This window comes from Nyctereutes procyonoides, unplaced genomic scaffold (assembly GCF_905146905.1).
Source record: "Nyctereutes procyonoides isolate TBG_1078 unplaced genomic scaffold, NYPRO_anot_genome, whole genome shotgun sequence".
Taxonomy (NCBI): domain Eukaryota; kingdom Metazoa; phylum Chordata; class Mammalia; order Carnivora; family Canidae; genus Nyctereutes; species Nyctereutes procyonoides.
Window position 1 is genome coordinate 30,927,620 of NW_026575121.1, and position 21,352 is coordinate 30,948,971.

At 37.1% G+C, this 21,352-nt stretch overlaps 1 protein-coding gene across 11 annotated transcripts in view; it reads left to right on the forward strand.

Annotated features, from left to right (window-relative positions):
* The window catches only part of SCEL (sciellin), a 111,037-nt gene that overhangs the window by 18,692 nt on the left and 70,993 nt on the right, over positions 1-21,352 (forward strand). For 10 of the 11 annotated variants that reach the window (XM_055335683.1, XM_055335692.1, XM_055335684.1 and 7 more), the window contains exons 4-9: positions 802-861; positions 4,236-4,304; positions 9,968-10,036; positions 10,634-10,672; positions 11,849-11,929; positions 14,994-15,059. In XM_055335683.1, the coding sequence (XP_055191658.1) occupies positions 802-861; positions 4,236-4,304; positions 9,968-10,036; positions 10,634-10,672; positions 11,849-11,929; positions 14,994-15,059 (384 nt within the window). The remainder of the gene's footprint in view (positions 1-801; positions 862-4,235; positions 4,305-9,967; positions 10,037-10,633; positions 10,673-11,848; positions 11,930-14,993; positions 15,060-21,352) is intronic. The other variant, XM_055335689.1, reaches the window with a different exon arrangement.

A 21,352-nucleotide genomic window follows, 5' to 3' on the forward strand; every position in this document is an offset into this window, starting at 1 on the left:
GTACAAGGCAAGAAAGACATGGTTTGAGATTTTATATATGAAGGTCTATGTATGTATAAATTGTTATGTATGAAGGAAAAGCAAAGGTTTGAGATAAAAAGATCTGGGTCTTAGATCTATTCCTGTCACTAACTAATCTTTTGGTCTTAGGAAAACCACAAAACCACAAAATCTCTGAAAATTTCTTCTTCTGTGAATTTGGTATGACAGGGTCTTCCTTGCCTAATTCATAGGATTATTTTAAGGACCAAACAGGTGTCATGGTTCAAAAATGAGCTAACGCTCCTGCGAATGATCCACCTCCTTAACCACAAATATTGGTACTTATTTTCCTGCTTTTTATCAAGGAAAACTATCAAGTCCATCAAATGAAAAAATGTCTAAGTATAAAGGAATTAATTAAATTCGAGACATGTTTGTAGAAAGCTTTTGCCCTCCTGCAGAAAAGGACTCTTGTAATGTGCACAAAGTAGATGTCCACATGTTCTATACTCTGATAGGAAAAAAACCCCACTCATTCCTTTGTTGAATCATATGGAAATCTCATGGGATAAATGAGAATAATCATCATTTGTTCTGACAAACTTGTTTCTTTTCACACGGTCTTTCAAGGGGAGACTGGGAAGAATAAATGCATACTTATGTTCTTATGTGTGAAATAAAATGAATTAACCTTATTCTAAATCGTGAGCTCTTTCCCCTATCTCCCTTATTTAGTGCTTTCCCCTATCTCCCTTATTTAGTGCTTACCAAATACTGTGGTAACTTTCCATGTGACTTAGTTTTGTTCTTTCTTTACAGAGATGAAAATTATGGTAGGGTGGTGCTCAACCGACACAACTCCCATGATGCCTTGGACAGGTGGGTGTTTCAGACAAGTTGCATCATTAGCAGAAACACAAAGACGATAGTTTTGAGAGACTTGTTCAAGTCAGGCTGAATATTTGTGGCTAGCCTCAGGCTTTCCCTGGCATTCTGGAAGACTTTGTGATATCATCAGGAGTTTCCACAGAGCAAAGTCTGTGCTTCTCCAGCTCCATGCTTCCAGAACCACAGTCTGGAGGTATAGAATAACCAGTGCATGGAGGTGGCCCTCTTGATGGAAAAAAAAGGGAGGCCACAGAAATGTGACCAGATAAGATATCTCAGAACCTTAGGAAAAGGAACCCTAAAATACAGAAATAACAGCCCCAGAGTTCACTTGCTTTATGGGCAGTACACTTCTTTCTAGAAACTCCTAAGCTTGTGGAAAACCATTAAATAATACGGAGTAGCAAAAAGACTGACAGGCGAATCAGAAGAAAAATTCAGAAAAGACTTGTAATCACAATAATGAAAATGATCTAAGATTGATAAAATTAGTAGATAATACTCTTGTTAAAGCAGATTTGTGTTCACACACATACAAACAACCACACCCATCAGAGGAACCTAAGTATTTATCAGACACAAGTTTTATCTGGTCCAGTAGCCTGTCTCTGTCACCACAATGTATTTAGTAAAGGAGTGTGATTGTCACGGTGTGGACTTTAAAAAATTAAGTAGACAACTTGAATATTTTAGAAACTTTTACTTATGAATTTTTTTAAACCCTTTTAAACCTGTTCATGATTTTGACCTGTTCTAAGGGTACTGAGCTTAGAACACTATACACAAAGTAGCTATTTGGTTTTCTGGTTCACAGCCTTAGTTCATCTGATTGATTGTTCTGTGACTACCTTTGCCCTCTTCTTGGTTTTCATGATTTCAGAGATTACAGCCTTGATCTCAGTCGGCTCTCAACTTGCCAAACAAAGGGAGTCTGATCATTTCAGTCTAGCTACCAGTGGAAATTGCTTCCTCCATTATACTGGCTAACTCCCCTCCATGTACTGGCTAACATAATACATCGAACTTTTATCTTTTGTAAGAAATGTGAGCCTGAGATGTTTTCCCCTTGACACATAACTAGTGTCTCAAAATACATGTTCCTAGAAGGGTAGTGCAGATGATTTTTCTTCTTGTGCTTGCTCAAATGGATGCCTTCTTGTTCCTTTTCTGCCCTTTCACAGAGTCTGTACCCACTTTAGTGGATGCTTAACACCATTTTGGAACATCTGCTATGTGTTGCCATAGTGGTAGGTGCTAGGAATACAAAGATGCATTAAGATACCACTCTTGACCTTAGGGAGACCATCCATTCTAGAAAAATAGGGATCCATAGACTATAATGCTAAAATTTACCATGGAAGTGCTATTGTAGAACTGTGTGATAGTGCCATGGGAATAGAGGAGATGGCCTAATTCTGCCCAAATTAATCAGAGATGTCACCCAGAATGTGGTCTTTGGTGTTGATGCTGCTATTCAAAGGATAAGGAGGTGGTTCTGAGTAGGGAAGGGTGGCTGGTCGGCATGAGGCAGGACAAAAGTGCTTCCAGCAGAAGTGGCAATGTGTGCAAAAAGCTCCATGTGAGCAGAAACTGAAAATAAAGGAAAGAGAAGATAAACAATATATTATTAGATAACAGTTTCATAGTATGCATGAACTAAGAAATTTTGCTGTCTGCTTCTGCCAGATTGTTTAAACATGACAAACAAGCCTCGTAGCACAAATACTTGCAAAGATGCCTATTGTGAACCAGATAGTGGTCTGAGGTCTGGGAACAAAACAAAGTCCCTGCTTCCATAGAACCTGCATCCTGAGTGAAGATGGAAGAGGAGAGAGACTGAAAATAAATAAACACAGTCTAATATGTTGTATTGCCTTAAGTACTAGGAAGAATAAAGCCAGCTAATGGGACATAAAGTGATGCTGAGAAGGGGCTGTATTACAGATGGGAGTCAGATGGCCCATAGTGCCTGTTTGCATTCATGTATTAAACACAATGATGGACTATATACCATGATTTCCTTCTGAGGTTCATTTAAAACTTAGGGAATTGCATTAGACAATTTTATTTACTTTTATCTTGCATGAATGGACAGTTTCCTCTGATTCCATTTGAAAATGTTCACATCTATTTGTCCTCCAAGGCCCAGCTCAAACCACACCTTATCCATAAAGCCCTCTTTGATTCTTTTACCTAGAAATAAACTTTCTCACCTTAGAACTTCCTTTCACTTTACTTGAACTTCTTTTATGACAATGGCCACTTTCTACCTTTGGGTGTACATATCTAATTTGTCTCTCTGGCTCTGTGGGAGTAAAGTCCATAGTTTTTTGTTCTTGACTTCTTCATAGTCATCAGCATAATAAATTGTATATTGTTTACCTTCAAATATTTGCTTAATAAAAGTACACTCTATCAAGTTAAAAATTAAATTTTAAGTGCATATACTGTATTAGTATTTTTTCAGATTCAGTATCTTTGATCTGTCAACTTCGAATGATGCTTTGAAATGCAAACAGAGTAAATCATGGTGTAATTCATCAAAGAGCTTGCTTTTCCTGTATCACAAGGTTCTATAAGGCATTAAACGGCCTGTTTTCACTCATTGATCTCTCTGATCAAGATATTCCCATTTGCTTTGATGATCTTGATTTCTACTAGTAAGCTTCCTGTCCTTTCTTTTCTTCCTTCTCCCCTTTGTTCTGCTTACTTGTCTTCCTCAACTTTCTTTGCCTTCTGTCTCTCTTCTCCCTACTTCTCCTTATTCCTCCTTCTTCTCCTCTCCTCCCTACATCTATCCTTTCTCTCTTCTCTCACTCTCTTCATCTCTTTCTAGCTTTTCCTCTTTCCTTCCTTTCCTTCCTTCTCCCTTCAGTAGAAAGTTCTTTTTCAACCCTGTCCACGGTGCTGAACTTTAAATAAAGCTATTTGTATTCAGCCTGTTGAACTGCCTAATGGTGCTACTAAAATTCTGCGAACAAAACAAAGCTGATTTTAAGGGATTGAGTTCCTATGATGTAAAAGTCAACAGTATTGATAAGAGTATATATTAGTTATTAACCACGTTGCATGTCATGTTGTTTGTTTTACCTATATTTATCCCCAATTTGAATATGTTACATCGTAGTTAGAAATAATTGGACCTAGAGAAGAATTCCTATATTAGCATGGGTAATTGTGTGTGACATAATTTATCCTATCCACGTTAAAACTTTGGAATATTTAGATGCTCCAAATATGTCTTACTGTGGTAGCATGTACATCTCCTACCTAAATAGGCAAATATTTTACCAAAGGCATGATAGATGTTAAAAACATTTTTTTTGTAATTTATTTGATCTTTCTGTAATTATTTCTTGCTACAGGAAAGCAAATGAGAGAGATGAGCCAAAGGCTACGATTAGTCGGTATAGATCTGATGACACTTTAGACAGGTAAGGTATTTTTGAACCATGTAAGCAGAAAGCAAAATGCATATGAAATCCCCCCCTTTTTTTATCAAGCATGAGGTATTTAAATGTTCACCAAAGTAAGTTTTGAACCATGATATTTTATCCCCAAGGACAGAAGTCTATTCAGATTGAATTATCTTCCTCAAAATTCACAAAATCTTGACTCAACATGCTATTTTTCTAAAATCCTGCTAATAGGAGATTGATAAGGACAATTCTGAAGAAACTGGTTTGAGTATAAGTAAGATGGACACTACACAGAATCTGTTCAGTTTAAAATGGAGAGTCTAGTTATTTTTGTGAATATGAGTAGTGAGTTCTTATTCTAACTTTTGGTCTTTCCATCACAATGGTGGAAAAGTGGCAGTTTCTGTTTTTATGGAGAAACTACATTTTAATAATAAAGTAGTTTTAATCTACTATAGTATAAAGACTCTTTACTTTAGAAAGTGAAACTACTCTTGTGGGTGGCACTACAGTCACCATATGGCCTATTGTCAGTTCATTCCTACACAGAGGAAGAGGGCTCGTCTTTAGGGAGAAAACTGAGAAATGTCTATATTTTTAAAAATTAGGCTCCATACTTAGCATGGAGCCCAGTGTAAGGCTTGAACTCATAACCCTGAGATCAAGACTTGAGCTGATAGCCAAACTGTGGAAGGAGCCTCGGTGTCCATTGAAAGATGAATGAATAAAGAAGATGTGGTTTATGTATACAATGGAATATTACTCAGCCATTAGAAATGACAAATACCCACCATTTGCTTCAACGTGGATGGAACTGGAGGGTATTATGCTAAGTGAAATAAGTCAATCGGAGAAGGACAAACATTATATGGTTTCATTCATTTGGGGAATATAAACAATAGTGAAAGGGAATAGAGGGGAAGGGAGAAGAAATGGGTAGGAAATATCAGAAAAGGAGACAGAACATGGAAGACTCCTAACTCTGGGAAACGAACTAGGGGTGGTGGAAGGGGAGGAGGGCGGGGTTGGGGGTGAATGGGTGGCGGGCACTGAGGGGGGCACTTGACGGGATGAGCACTGGGTGTTATTCTGTATGTTGGCAAATTGAACACCAATAAAAAATAAATTTATTATTAAAAAAAAACAAAAAACATTTAAGCTAGAAAAAAAAAAGAAATGACAAACACCCACCATTTTCTTCGAAGTGGATGGAACTGGAGTGTATTATGCTGAGTAAATAAATCAATTAGAGAAGGAAAAAAAAAAAGGACTTGAGCTGAAATCAAGAGTTAGATGCTTAACTGACTAAGCCACCCAGATGCCCCAAGAAATGTTTATTTAAAGTGTAAAACCTCCACATCACATTTTATCTTATATTTGGTAGAGATGCTTAGTAAGCATATATAAAGAGCAAAATTAACATTTTTAGTTGGAGTCTAGACAATGGACACCTGAGGCCATTGGCATTTGAGGTCACTTGCTCTAGGTAAAGATATGCTGCTATTGTATACAAAAATGCCAACAGCTGAATTTTAAGCATATATGCTAAAATTTATCATATCTAATAGATTCTATATTCAATATTTGTCAGTATTAATTCATGTAGGCAATGTACATCTGTACTATTCATAGGTTTTCAAGCCAGTCTCCCTTAATAGAGGCTAATTTGCACTGGTATTCCTAAGGAATTAACTTCTCTCTGGTAATTAATAGCCTCAAAAAATGAGATCATAGAGGTATATGTACAAGATCTCATCTTCACAGCACTGAGTGGAGAGAGGAGTCAAAATAACTGTCTATTCACATTGGTCTTGGGGGCTGTCCTGTTGCGCCGTTAAGTGAAGACGGAAACCCTATTTCTAGGAATTAATCTGAAAGTGAGATAATTATGCCTCAAGATAGGTAAATATGTAGGGGACCTAAGCCTTTGCAGGCTGTGTATCTGAAGGTCTATATTAGGCCAGTCAAGACAGAGCTTTGGAACATTAGCAATGAACTAGACCAGACCTCACAGGCTAACTATGTGAGTCATTCTCAGCCTCGCTGCAAATTAGAATCAGTGAGAGAGCCTTTAAACTTTACTGATAACTTGGTTCCCCCACCTCTCACTCTCAAAATTCTGATTTAGTTAGACTGAGATGGGACTCAGAAATTTTTAAAGCTTATGAAGTGATTCTAGTTGTGCAGCCAAAATTCAGAACCACCAATCTAGTCCAAGTCCTTTATTTTATACTCTCAAAAATGAGGCCAAAGATTACCTGCTTTATTTACACTAGAGGTTTAGTGGCGAGTTTGGTCTGCTCCTTCCTCAGGAGTCCTGAGTCATAGCAGTATGCCATATCTCTCTAAATGTGGAAATAGATGTGAGGGAGAGAACTCAGGAATCAGTAAAGAAAAGAAAGTCCTATCAGCAGGAATCAGACTTTCATAATTCTGGCCACTCCAAATGTGAGATAGGAAATAATTTTAGGAGGAAAACACCAAAATATATCTGGTATGCACATGTGTATGTAGTTCAATAATGCATTCATTTTATTTTTTATTTTTATTTTTAAATAGTCTCTACATCAAATGTGGGGCTTGAACCCACAAACTTGGAGATGAAGAGCTGTGTGCTCCACCAACTGAGCCAGCTAGTCGCCCTACAATAATGTATTTATTTTTAAATAGGTATGAGAAAAGTACTGACTTGATATTTGGAGTTATCTTTAAATATATATATATACATATATATATATGTATATGTATATGTATATATATACACATATATATATACAGGTAAAAGTATGAAGTGTTCTAAAGAAACAGTAAAATACTAATGTATGTGGCCTGCAATATGGCCCAGATCCTGAAGGTGGTTTAATGACTAATTTGTAAAACCTAGGTTGTGGTGACCTCTAGTGCTCACTTCTGGAAGTGTAACTTTTTCTTTGGTTCTTTTGATCATCTTGCTAAGGACTATATTTGAGTATTTCCTGTCTCCAAGATTGACACTTATCAAAACAACTTATTTCATATCACAAGTTGGCAGGAACTTAAATTTTCAGAGAAATACAAAGTTAATCTCTTTAAGTAATAAGAAATTGACATATGTTTTGGAATGGTGGTTTACAGTTCTCTCCATTATTACTCATGGACTGACCCCCTGGTGGCATAGAAAAGATAGTGGAGGTGAAGAATAGTACAGGAAGACAGGTTGACCTAATACATGGGTGTTGAAACAATCACACTACAGAATCAGTTGTATGACATTGAGTCCTACTGGAAAGACTTTGGAGGTACCCTACTTCTTAGCTGGGTGTCCAAGAGAAAGTTACCTTCTCTGAGTCTCCATTTTTTCATCTATAAAGTGAAAATAATTATGCCTCCCTTGTAAGGATATTTTAAAGAGTAGAGGAGAATGTATACAATAAGCAGCAAAGAGTAGGTAGCTATTTTTATTATTACATCTGCATGTAGATATTGCCCACGTAGATTTACACTGTACAATTTTGATTAACTTCATTTATTTCAACATCAGAACTTGCCTTTATTTAAACCTTGAGAATGTTTGATGTTCTGTTTGTTTTAGACAGATTGTTGTTTCAGAGAACCATGGTAGCAATTTCCCAAGATTATTTTTTATCTCATATTAGAGCCTCATAGACAGCTTATAAAGTCTGAGTCGAATTTCCAAGGAACATTGAAGATTTAAGACTCAGAGTCACCTGACCTCTTACTTATGGTACTCATGAAGTGGTTCTTCCTTTAGAGCCCTTTAAATATAAACATCTCAGAGGCTTGGTAGCAGTTAGCACAGGGAATATAGTCACAGTCCATGGCCTGATGATCACCTTAGACATGAGTTTTTTATCCATGGATTCTAGGAACCTGTATAAGTTAATGCCTATATTATGAATGGTCTCTTGAGAATATGGAACTCTGGAAATTTCAATCTTCTTTCCTTTTTGTATTCAAGAGTTATCAGTTTATGGTATTATGTACTATAAACAAAAACTTGTTTGGAGTTGACTCATAGCATTTTAATATATTAGAGTTATCTACCCAATACTTTAGTTACACATATCAAGATGACATTAGGAATTGAAATCATTTTAAACTTATGACAGTTAAGTCATATTTTCCCACATTCATTTTTATTTTAGAGTGAGGAAAAGTGAGTGTCCATCTTTCCAAGATTAGTTTCTATAAAGCTATGTACTAAAGTTGATGGTAAAATAAAAAATTTAGAAACAGTTATAGGAGACCCATAGTGTCCAATCAACAGAAAAGTGTTGCTGACCTTTGTTTTGCTGAGCCTAATTTTGTTACATCCTAGTTTTGTGCAAGCCTGCAGAATGCTCCAGAGGATGGCCCTATGTCTTAGGAAGAACCTTCCTACCTGCTGTGAGGAAGGAATTTCTGCAGTTATGAGAGTCCACCATGAGCATGGAGACCATGAGATTCCTAATTCATCTTTTCTGACACAAGAGACAAATACATCTTTTCTAGCTGTGACCTCTTTGAAGAGATCTGAGATTTGAGGGATTAAAACCTCTGATGATCAGTAGAGGCTATTAATTAAATGTATTAGTCAAAGTAAACTAATTTGCCAGGGTAGAGTAACTCTTTTAACAAAGTCCTTCTCTCACCCCCGAATCCATTATTATTTAGCACAATGGAAGATTACTATCCGCTCTCTTTAGAGTCCAGTGTGATAGGCTGGAAGAGTAGGGCATGTCTCAGTTCCATGAAGTGACTCAGGGCCCTAAATTCATGTTTTGATGCTGCTATCTTCAACCCATGGGCAACAAAACCATAGTGGGAAGAGGAAGAAAGAGCATGGAGGAACCCATAAGAGGTTTTATGATGGTTCTGGAAGTAGCAAACAACATTTCTGCCCACATTTTTTACTCTAGAACTCAATCACACAGTCCCAACTTAATTGCAATGAAGAATGGGTGTTGGTGTCCCTCTGTGCTCAGGAGGAAAATAAAATTAATTTGGCAAACATATATCATTGTCTATGCTACAAAATATATTTAAAAATACTCGCCTTTCATTGATGCCTTTTACGGATTTCGGAAGTAGTGTCATTGGATGGATGTACAGTTGGCAACACAGGTGCTGAACCCTGTGCAATAAAAAATCCACATATAACTTTGGACTCTCCAAAACTTAACTACTATAGCCCACTATTGACCGGAAGCTTTACTGATAACATAAACAGCTGATTAACACGGATTTTGTATGTTATATATAACTGAATTCTTATAATAAAGTAAGATAGAAAAAAGAAAATGTTATTAAGAGAATCATAAGGATGAGAAAATACATTTACAATACTATACTATATTTACCGAAAAAATCTGCAGTTCAGATCCACGTGGTCAAGGGTCAACTGTATTATTAAACAATAATGAATATAAAATAGTGGGTTAAATGCTCAATAAATCAGAGAGGCCAGTAGAAAAGCATAAACCTTAAAAATCCCAAACTGTATTGAAATAGCCTCATAAATAGATTTTATCTCAAGAAACTTTTTTAAATTGCAAAATATTCTAAAATGTAACACCTGAAAACAAATCTCCTTATCAGGAAAAGGTTATATTGTGAAGTTATTCTTTCATGAAAGAGGGATCAAAGGACTTCCATGACCTAAATGTTCATCCAAACTTGTGTCTTGTTTCTTTATAAAGGATCTCAGACAGAAATGATGCCACTAAAACATATAAGACCAATACCGTGGACAACCGACTAACCAATAGGTATCTGTATCTGTTGACTTTGGGAAAGACCCAAGTACAATGCTTTTCTAAGCATTACTTATTTATTTACAATTTTTCTGTCCTACTTGATATCTTTCTATAAATTCTTATCTTCTATTTTTTTAAACACAAAAATTCTGGAGTAAATACCTTTATTTCTCTTCATAGTAAGAGAAATAGAAAATCCTTGTGGCCTTGCTTAAAAATTGAGAATTCATTGCTTCAGGTCATTGTTTTCACCACATTCATGTTTTTGTTTTAAGTGATCCTGGTGGCAAGAGTACGGAATACATATAAATGCCAATTTTACACTCTTATTGCTAAAGAAAATTACTGAACCCAACAAATAAAAATGTTGGGCTTACTTGATATTGAATTTTATGAAATTAAATTATTTCCTTTAGAATCTAGTCCAAGACAAAAAGATCATGAAATCACCTTATCAAATTTATTCAAATACTGATGCTTTCTTTCTCTTTCTCTCAAATAATGTCTAACTTTAAATAACAACTCTAAATTCATGGACAATTGCAAATTGATGCAAGTGTTCATTCTTTGTTGCTGCTCAAACTTTTGCCTTTTTTTTTTTTTTACCAGAAACACGTCCACATTTAGATCACCAGAAGCAGCAAAGACGTATGTATTTTTCCAACTGAAGTTACATTTTAAGAATAAGTGTATTTCTTTGTACATGTTCAAGAAAAACCAGGGTATATGCTCCTAGGCCAAAGTTTCGTTATAATAAAGCCACACTCCTATTGCTTAGGCAGAGTTTAGTAGAAATAAGAAAATGGTCCATGAAGCTTTAAATATTTACTATCTGGATTTTAACAGAAAAAGTTTACCAACCTCTGCTCTCACCAAACACCTAAACTTAAGTCATTCTTTTCTTTATTTTTCTTTTTTCTTTTATTCTTTCTTTCTTTCTCCAATTTTTCATTTAAATCCAGTTAGTCAGGATACAGTGTAATATTGGTTTCAGGAGTGGAATTTAGTGATTCATCACTTACATACAACTCCCAGGGCTCATCATAACAAGTGCCCTCCTTAATACCCATCACCCATTTGATTTTTAACTTTTTTCCCCTACAGACTTTTATTTTTCCCTTTTTTATGGCCACTAACTCTTTTTTCCTGTATGTTTCATTTGTCCTTCAAAATACCCATCACATTACAATTCAACTGAGTCATGAAATTATAGGTTTGCTAGCAATGAAGTACATTTTCTCTGAAACATACTACTGGTGATTATAAACAGCCAAACTAGGTGGATTTTTGAAAACAGAATTAGTTTTTAAATTTTTATTTACACAGAAAGGAATTTTTCACCTTGGACTGCACCTTTCAGTAGTTAAAACAGACCAGGGTCACTTCTATTTTTTTTTTTGAAGATCTCTATACATTAATAAATACTAAATAAGGATTTGAAATGGTGTGGTTTTTAAATGTTTTCTTCAACAATATAATGCATTTAATGCAAAAAAAGCAATATAATTCTGCTAGTCACAATATATACAGGATTAAATATATAATATGAATCCAGAGCACATCAGAATGCATTGGTCCAGATTTCAGACACACAATGTCATATAATGAATCATTTCCTTCCTTCCTTCAGTTCTAGTTATTCAGATGAAAGCTTGATTATTTATAAAAATGGATAAACTACAGAAGAACTTGTTTTCTGTTGTCAACTGAAACATTTTTGTGGTGAATAAAGAGGAGGCAGGAATATGAGTAGATTATCAGATCTTTCAAAGGTGGGGCAGCATAAAAGTTTCAAGAATGTAATTTGTGGCTGTGATTAAACAGGCAACCTGGAAGTTTGTTCAGTGCGAACAGCACCAGCATCCCAGCTCCTACTTCTGCTACAACTCCTGTAAAGAAAAAGAGGTATGATGGACTTGTTGCATCTGCTTCTTGCTGATATTCTCTAGAGGATTGTCTTTTATTAATTGCTTTCATTTTTTAAAAAATATTTTATTTATTTATTCATGAGAGACAGAGAGAGAGGCAGAGACATAGGCAGAGGGAGGAGAAGCAGGCTCCATGCAGGAGCCTAATGTGGGACTCGATCCCAGACCCTGGGATTACATCCTGAGCCGAAGGCAGATGCTCAACCGCTGAACCACCCAGGCATCCTCTTTTATTATTTTCTGAATGAATTCATCCACCAAGACATCCAGATGGCATTCAGAAGTTGGTCTCTCATCCTTGCTCCCCCCTCTCTCTTTCCAGGGATCCAGTGCCTACTGGATCATGGTGTCCTCAAACTTTGTCCTTTTCTGTCTAATTTCCTTTTCAAACATGCAGTCTTGGGGTGCCTGGGTGGCTCAGTCGCTAAATGCTTGAATTTTTATTTTGGCTCAGGTCATGATCACAGGGTTGTGAAATGGAGCCCCGTGTAGCTCTGCCCTCAGCATGGAGTCTGCTTGTGGATTCTTTTCCCTCTGCCCCTCCTCCTGCTCATGTGATAGATAGATAGATAGATAGATAGATAGATAGATAGATAAATAAATAAATAAATAATAATCTTAAAAAACAAATATGCAATCTTTTCTCCAGGTTTCCTGAGGTCTTGAATATCTAGGTAATGTTTTTAATGACAGAGCTCAGCAAAGGGTAAGCTACTTCAGGTAACACCCTTAGTAGAGTCCTACTACAAGGAATGCTTTACCCTGAAATAATTATGACTGTGGGGTGACCGGATATCACCACACTCCTGAAATCAGCCTGCATTGTTGCTGCCTCCTCTATTCTGTAGATTAGGTTGACCCTACTTCCAAGTACAGAGTCAAAGGCTCTATGCTGAGACATCAATGTTTGTGTGATCATGCTTCCTTCTCCGACATCCCGGGTGGCCTCCCACCTTCTGCCTGCGTAGATGTCTGTTTATTTAGTAGGCACAGAGAAGTAGCTAGACCTGTGGTGATAGAATATTCTTCCAGAGACAGAAGTTGAGGGTCGAAGCAATTTTTGCTTGTTGACGAGAACACAGTGCTAGTGAATCACAATGAAATGGAAAACAAACATTCATGAACCTCAGTGCATTCAAAATGTTTTTATTCTCTTTGCCTGCACTTAAGACTGTGCCTCGTTTGGGTAGGTGCTCAATGTTTGTTGATGGGCTGGCTGATTGCCAAAATGCTCCTGCAGTCAGAATTCTGGTTGTGTCTGCAGAGTCTCAAAAAATGTAATCACCTTTCTCTTGGACCCAAATTTCATATCTCTTACCCACTTCAAAACTCTTTCCTCTGACAGGTTAGGCATAAGTCAGGATCATTGAAGCCAGCAATAAGACTCTTACTTTTGTCGATGAGTAGTATCAACTACTTACATTAAGTTGAAATTGGCTTTGATCTCATCCTAGCTCAGTCCTGAAGTGCCTCAGAGAATAGACTTGCTTCATGAATTTACAGCCAGCTCTCCTTATCCCAGCCATTCCTTCTCTGGGCTTTCTTCTGACATGTCACTCTCCTCTAAACATCTTCATCTTTGATCCATATCTAAGTCTTTCTGACAGAGCCCCAAGCTATCTTTATCAATTAAAATTAAGTCCTGGTAATGTGAAGACATCTTTCTAATTGGATATATATGTGTTTGTATATATACATATATGTATATATAATTGAGGTTAACATTACTGGGGCATTTACTTATGTTTTCAATATTCTTACTTTCAGAATTTTTCACTTTATCATACAGCTTTTTAGAAACTATAGATACAGAGTAGAACATAAGATTGATTTTGATTATAAAATATTTCAGATATGTAGAAAATAGAAAAAGAGGGATGTTTATGATAAACACCCATGTACCCACTAACTAGATTTAACAAATATTAATTTCTAGATACTTCATATTTCTTCTGTTTTTTTTTTAGTTTTTATTTTGTTTAATAAATTTAATTTTATTGGTGTTCATTTCAATTTACCAACATACAGAATAACTCCGCATGCTCATCCCGTCAAGTGTACCCCCGCCGTCCCTTCACCCTTCACCCCCACCCAACCCCCGTCCGTCCCCTTCCACACCCCTATTCCAATTCCCAGAGTTTGAATCTGTATTTCTGTGTCCCTTTCTGATATCTTCCCCACACATTGCCTCCCTTCCCATAATTCCCCTTCTCTATTATTCATATGCCCCAATGATGAAACATACACTGTTTGTCCTACTCCGATTGACTCACTTTCACTCAGCATAACACCTCCTTTCCACCACGTGAAGCAAAGGTTGTATTTGTCGTTTCTAATGCTGAGTAATTGTCCATGTATACATAAACCACATCTTCGGTATCCATTCATCTTCGATGCACCGAGGCCTCCTATCCAACAGTTGGCTATTTGACATGCTCTAGAAACATCGGCAGGTGCCCGCCGTTTCATCATGCTCTGAATCTTCGGGGTCAAATCCCTAACAGTGCAAATGCTGGATCTAGGCAGGCTATTTTAATTCTTTGAGGAACCTCCACACTGTTTTTCCAGAGGTGGCTGCACCAGTTTTCACATCCGCACCAACATGTAAGAGGTTCCCCTTTCTCCCATCCGCTCCAACATATTGTTGTTTCCTGCCTTGTTTATTTTCACCCCCCAAGTCTCACTGTGTGAGGTGGTATATCCCATTGTTTGATTGTATTTCTCTGATGCAGAGATGCAGAGCATTTTTCTCATGGTGCATGTTGGCCATGTCCTATGTCTAAATTCTTTTTGAAAGAACCACCCACATGTTGTGTCAAAAAACAAAGAAAGGAGCTTACTTGGGGAGCAGAGAGCCTGGATTGCAGTATAGTTACTTCCAACTGAGTTTAAGAAAGCTTTCATTTTATTCCCAGGGCTTACTGAAAAGTCGTCTCAATGCCTTTTAACTGTCAAATTATTTTCAGCTTTTCCTGGTAGACATGTGGGTGGCATAAGGTCTTTCAAGCACCACGTTTATAACTGATGTTGTTTCTTAACAGACAGTCCTGGTTTCCACCACCTCCTCCTGGTTACAGTGCCACCCCAAGCACGGGAGCAAACAGAAGGTAAGGGAAAGGTGGCTGATGTAATTGCTATGTAACTTAATGGAAGAATGCGTCAGATATTGACCATATATAATTGTGGAGGCTTTGGAATAAATCAGAGGAGATCTTGTGAATTCTGAGAGCTGAACAAGACAGGGCTCAGTGGGAATAAGGTCAGGCTATCAGTGCCTCTGGTAGGAAATCTTACAAGGTGCGAGAAATACTTAGCTGTGTTAGTTTGCTAAGAGCTGCCATAACAAAGTCCCACAAACTGGGTGGCTTAATAAAAATGTTTCTCACAGCTCCAAAGGCTGGAAGTCCAAGATCAAGGTGTTGTCAGTCTTGGTTCCCTCTGCAGGCTGGGAGGGAGAATCTGTTCCATGCTCTCTCCTGTTTTCTGGTGGTTTCCAGTCACCCTTTGGCATTCCTGAGTCGGTATAAGCATCATCCAGATCTCTCCCTTCATCTTTACAAGATATTCTCCCTGAGTGCATGTCTGTGTCCCACATTTCCCCTTCTTAAGAGGACACTAGTCGTATTGGATATGCAGTCTATCCAACTCCACTATGACCTTGTCCTCACATATCTAATTACATCGCAATGACCCTATTTCCAAGGAAGGTCACATCTGAGGCAGGTTAGGGCTTCAACATGTGAATTTTGGGAGGCATACAATTCAACCCACAAGTGGCTGAGGAGAGAATGGAATCAAGCACCAGGCACGACTCAAAAGTGGGCTCCTGATACACCACCCCTTCCAGGCAGTGATGAACCCAAATGACTGGATAAGGATATGAGCTGCAAGTTTTTTGTAAACTTTAAGGGATGAATGGGTGTTTTCTACTTTTATTTTTTTGTTGAGATCAATTATTATAACTAAGATTATAGACCATGTGGATGGCACTTTGTTCTACAAAATCTGTGCTAGGAATGTCAACAACCATTTAATTTAATATGTGATTATTGTGTGCCAGATATTGTTCTAAGATCCTGGGATGTATCAGTGAAGAAAACATGGAGCTACACTCTGATCTTCAAAGCAGCAGACATATGTGCCGAACTCCTATTATCTATGCCGTCTCTAACACACAAAGAAAAATAAGTTTCTGATTTGGTTTTGCTTTAGGGTATCCAAAATTATTTTTATATCTTCAACTCCCAGAATATCTTCACTGAATATTTCCATGTTCCAATAGGATTTATTTTCCCAATTCAACAATTGGAAAAAAGAGTTATTAAACAATGTGCTTGTTTAGTATTAGATTGTTTTATTTCCTAAAATTGTCATATGTTGTGTAGGCGTTTAATGTCTCTTTTATTTCCAAATAACAGAAATATTTGGAAATAAATATCCTTTATTATAATTTAGGCTGGCTCTATAGGTTGTAAATAAATTTAGTTCATCAATAGACACAAGAGCTCTTTCTATACATGTTGCATCTGTATATATATCTGTATATATATACACATATATACATATTACACATAAATATATATATATTATTTATACATGTATAATTATTAAACACGTTGAACAATCACAACTTGGAATTACATCCACCTTCTGTTAAAATATTTTCTTTTTGAATCTCATTTATAGGTGACTTCTAATTATATGAGCTGCCAAGTATGGATTTTGTTTCTAGTTTAAAACCTTCTTTCCCCTCAGTCAGTGTTTAGATATGTCTCTATGAATAACACCTTTTATGGAGCTACCTAAGTGGGGAAAATATTAGCTAGGGGTTTTGCTAGGAAACTATTGTTTCCTGAGTATTTTAAGGTCTATCCAATTTTGTCTTGATAGATAATTGGTACTTAAAAATATTTATTACTTATTTCTAAAATCTTATGTTCATCTTCTATTTATTATTCCAATATTAATGTAAAATTATCATTACAATAAGCAACTGGTTATATGACTATAAAAATACAGAAGGGTTATTCATGAGTTAATATCTCATGCTTTCAATGCCCATTAAACTTGTGGACCTCTGTTTGCACAGAATTGGTAGTGCTTGGCTATATGCCCTTACGATTTATTCATTGCTGGGTATAATTTTACATTGAAGATAAAATGAGTCACAATGCTCCTATTTCTGGATCCTAGATCAGATCCATAGCGCCAGAACTAAAGGAAAGAGAAAATTATTGGACTAGGTTGATCAATTTAGATATCCTTTCCTTTTTTAGAGGCACAGATTATTAATATAATGGCTAAACTGAAAGACTCCTCTTTGAGGATCAGAGCTAATGTCATGCCAAGCTTTCAGGGGAAGAAGGGAATAATAACAATATACCAGTCTTTGATTTCTAAAGTGCTTTTCTTTGGAAGAGCTCAGAGTACAGCTTCTGTTTCTCACCTTTAATGCCAGTGCATTCCTAGGGCTGAAAAAAGAGCCTTTTTTAGTGGAAGCTGAAAAATAGAAGCAATTATTAAATAATAAAAGGAAGCAAAGGCTTCAAAAAGAGATCTTTGTCCCCAGAAGAATGCAAAGAAAATGAAAATAGGTCAAAAAAATATAAAAATGGGGGACTATGATTTTTAATACTAGCTAATAGCCCAATCCTAAGTATATTTCCCCATCCCTCACTTATACACTGGTCTCCTCTCTTTTCCCTTGCTCCTGACTCCTGCAAGAGAATTTCCCCTTAATACTGACACTCTCACTCTCCTTCCTGTTTTTCATCTTGTGAACCTTCATTTCTCCTATCACCTAATCTTTCCCAGAATTTTAATTTTCTCTCACACACCCATGTCTGTGCAGCATGTTCGAAAAGACCATCAGACTTCCCAGCCATTGTTGGAGTGAGTCCTTTTATTCAACTTTTTTCCCCCTTGACGTCTCCATGGTCGTCTCCGTGGTTTGACACCATGGATCACCCTGTCCCTCAGTTGTTCCTTTCTTGACTTATAGAATATGGGAAAATCAAACTTAGGTGTGTTTGAATTAAAAATTTGCTTTGGCATTGTGTTTGGATTAAAATCTATTACAGGTATATATAAGCTGCCTTACAAATCATCTCAAGCTTTTTTTTTTATCAGCAGAAGGACTCACGCTATCAGAGCTTTATCTATACTTATATGTATACGTATATCTATCCCTATGACTACATAGGACTATATTTACATCTATGTCTCTTTCTATACCTACAACTATAGCTATACCTACAGGTAATTCTATACACAGTTAATATAAGGTTGGTGAGTTGAACTAGAGATTAAATGATAAAATTTAATTTTCTAAAATAACCATATATAACAGCTAAAGAAAGAAAGCAATTTCTTAAAATAGATATCCTTTTATGTATGGTATACATTAGTCTTACAATGAGAGATAAGATCTGGGTGATCAAACAGAATTTTGGAGTTAAGAGTTAAATATCTTTGAAAATCTCTTGCTTTTTTTTTTTCTTAACAAGATTAAAGAGAGAAGCTGTGGTTTATGGTAACAAGATATAGCATGTAAAGCTTTAAACTTAAATGAAACCTTTTCTAGCTGGTTTCTAAGGCAGCTCCTTGGTCATTGGGATGGAAATATTCTCTGACCTCCTCTTCCTTTTCTTGCTGAGAAGAGAAACAACCAGCATAGTATTTTGAATGACCAACCTAGACAACAAGGTTATTTGTTCTGAAACCTTATCAAATTCCCTGGAACCTATAATTTCATTTCATTTTAATTAAGACTGAATCAAGATTTTACCTTTTATAATTGCTGTTCCTTGTTACAGTCAGCTGTCTCTCCTGTTACCTCTGTGATCAAACCCCTGCTTCACTGATTTCCCCACATTTCCATGTTCAAACCCCTTTCATCTTAAAAAAATAGCTTCTTGAAAAGTAATAGCCTAGGGAGCCCTGGATGGCTTACTCAGTTAAGTGTCAGACTCTTGATTTCAGCTCAGGTCATGATCTCAGGGTGGAACAATCCAGCCCTATGTAGGCTCCACACCCAGTGTGCTTAAGATTCTCTCTCTCCCTCTCCCTTTGCCCTCCTCCTCCCCACACGCATGCTTTCTCTTTTTCTCAAAAAAAAAAGCCTAGGGGCACCTGGGTGGCTCAGTTGATTAAGCATCTCACTCTTGATCTCAGCTTGGGTCTTTATCTCATGGTTCTGAGTTCAAACCCCACCTTGGGCTCCCTGCTGGACATGGAGCCTACTTAAAAAAAAATAATAGCCTAATTACACAAATCCATTAGACTGGCATCTTATCTCTCCATTGCAACCAAAGTTTTCAGAAAAGTTGATGATACTTGCCATCTTTATTTTCTGGTTCCCACTACCATTAGTTCATAGAAATAGCGCTCGCTCCTCAAGGTCACAAATGACTTTGCTGATAAATTCTTATTGACATTTCAGTCCCTATGACTACTTGACCTTTCAAAAGGCATCACTGGCTGTTCATGCCTTTAGGAAATTTCTCTCCTTGTCTTTTGAGAAGCTCCTCAACCCCCAACCCTCCCCTGCCCCAAACATACTCTTGGGTTTCTTTCCTCTAACGATTCTTTCTCAGTCTCCTTTGCCACATCGTCATCCTATACTAGCCATTAATTGTTGATGCTCCTAAAGCCTCAAAGTTCCTTCCCTCTTATTCTACATTCTGCTCCTCCACAAATTATCCATGCCCAGGGCTTCAATGTCCACATTTGTGCTCTTGACTCCATTTATATCTACTCCACACCTCTTCTCTGACTGATTTTGGTTAGCTAACTGCCTATTCAACATCTTCCCTTAAATTTCTCAGAAGCCTTGCAAACATAACATGTTCAAAATGAAATTCATAATTTTCCACACTAACTTGGTGCTCTATCTCAATTAGTAATACCGTGCTCAGCCCACTGACACTTGAAAACTTGAAGTTATTTTTTGTACTTTTCTTTCCTTAATCACCAATATTCAATCCATTTAGTAGATCCTATCAAGTTATCTACAAAATGTCTCTTGAATCCATATGCTTCCCTCCATTTCTGCCATCATATCTTTTCTGGACTGTAGTAGTAGCTACCTAGGTATTCTCTCTTCATCTACCCTGATACCCACTCTCCTAATCTCTTCTCTACACTGCTGCCCTAGTGATATTTATAAAAGGATAATGGAATATATCCTCCTCCTAAATAAAAATATGACTTTCCATTTTTCTTAGAATAAAGACCCAATCCTTAGTACTGCCTGCCTGCCCTTTCCTGGCTCCCGTCCCTCACAACTTCCCGTTGCTGTCTGTTCCCGTCACATAACTGTTTTTTTTTTTTCACATAACCTGTTTTAAATGCATCCTATCTCACCTTCCATAGACCATATAAGGTATATAAGGTCCTCTCTGCTTAGAATCCTGTCTTCTCCCTCATTTGGGGGCACTTACATTCTTGTGGCCAAGTTTTCATCTGGTTTGTCTTCAAAATATCACTTCTGAGTCATGTCTGTTCTGTTTTTTCTGCTTCATACTCACTCAGGTATAAGATATGGCAGCTTTCCTCCCCTGATTTGTCCATTTGTGCATAAGATTTTTTTAAATTTTTTTATTTATTTATGATAGACACACAGTGAGAGAGAGAGAGGCAGAGACACAGGCAGAGGGAGAAACAGGCTCCATGCACCGGGAGCCCGATGTGGGATTCGATCCCGGGTCTCCAGTATCGCGCCCTGGGCCAAAGGCAGGCGCCAAACCGCTGTGCCACCCAGGGATCCCTGTGCATAAGATTTTAATAAAGATGTGGGGTGATAAAAGTGCTAACAATACATTGTAGAAGCTCAGACCAAAAAAAAGTCAAATGTAATATTAGAAATCCTGTTTGTTAGTTCTTTGGCCACACCTATTATTGGTTATTTCTTCTTGGCTGACATTTCTCTATAGGCCTGATTTTGTTGCTATTTTGTTCAGCAGCTTCTCACTCCTTATTTCTTCCATCTTTCTTTTTTCTCTCCCTATCTCCTCCTCTCCCTTCATCCCTCCACCCCTCAAATTTCTATTAATTATTTATACAGGCAGTTTAGTTCTCTTTTTGCTGTGAGAGGCTCTTCTCAGAAAATCTCATCCCATAACCAAACATGATGATATATTCTTTCTTTGGGAGGCACTATTTTCTTACGTCACAATAATGTAAACATTCAGTCACCCACACTTAAAGTATCAAGAAATCTCATTGACCTCTCTATCTCCTTTTTCTTATTCAGTGGTCATTGTAGTGAGTGAAGGATTTGGATGCCATTCAAGAAAAAAAAGATATGACCGCTGGTGCACTGGTGGGGGAGGTAGTTGCACACTCTGAGCCATATTTGGATGGTGCTTTGATAGGTTTGCCTGGGGAGAGTCACTCCTTT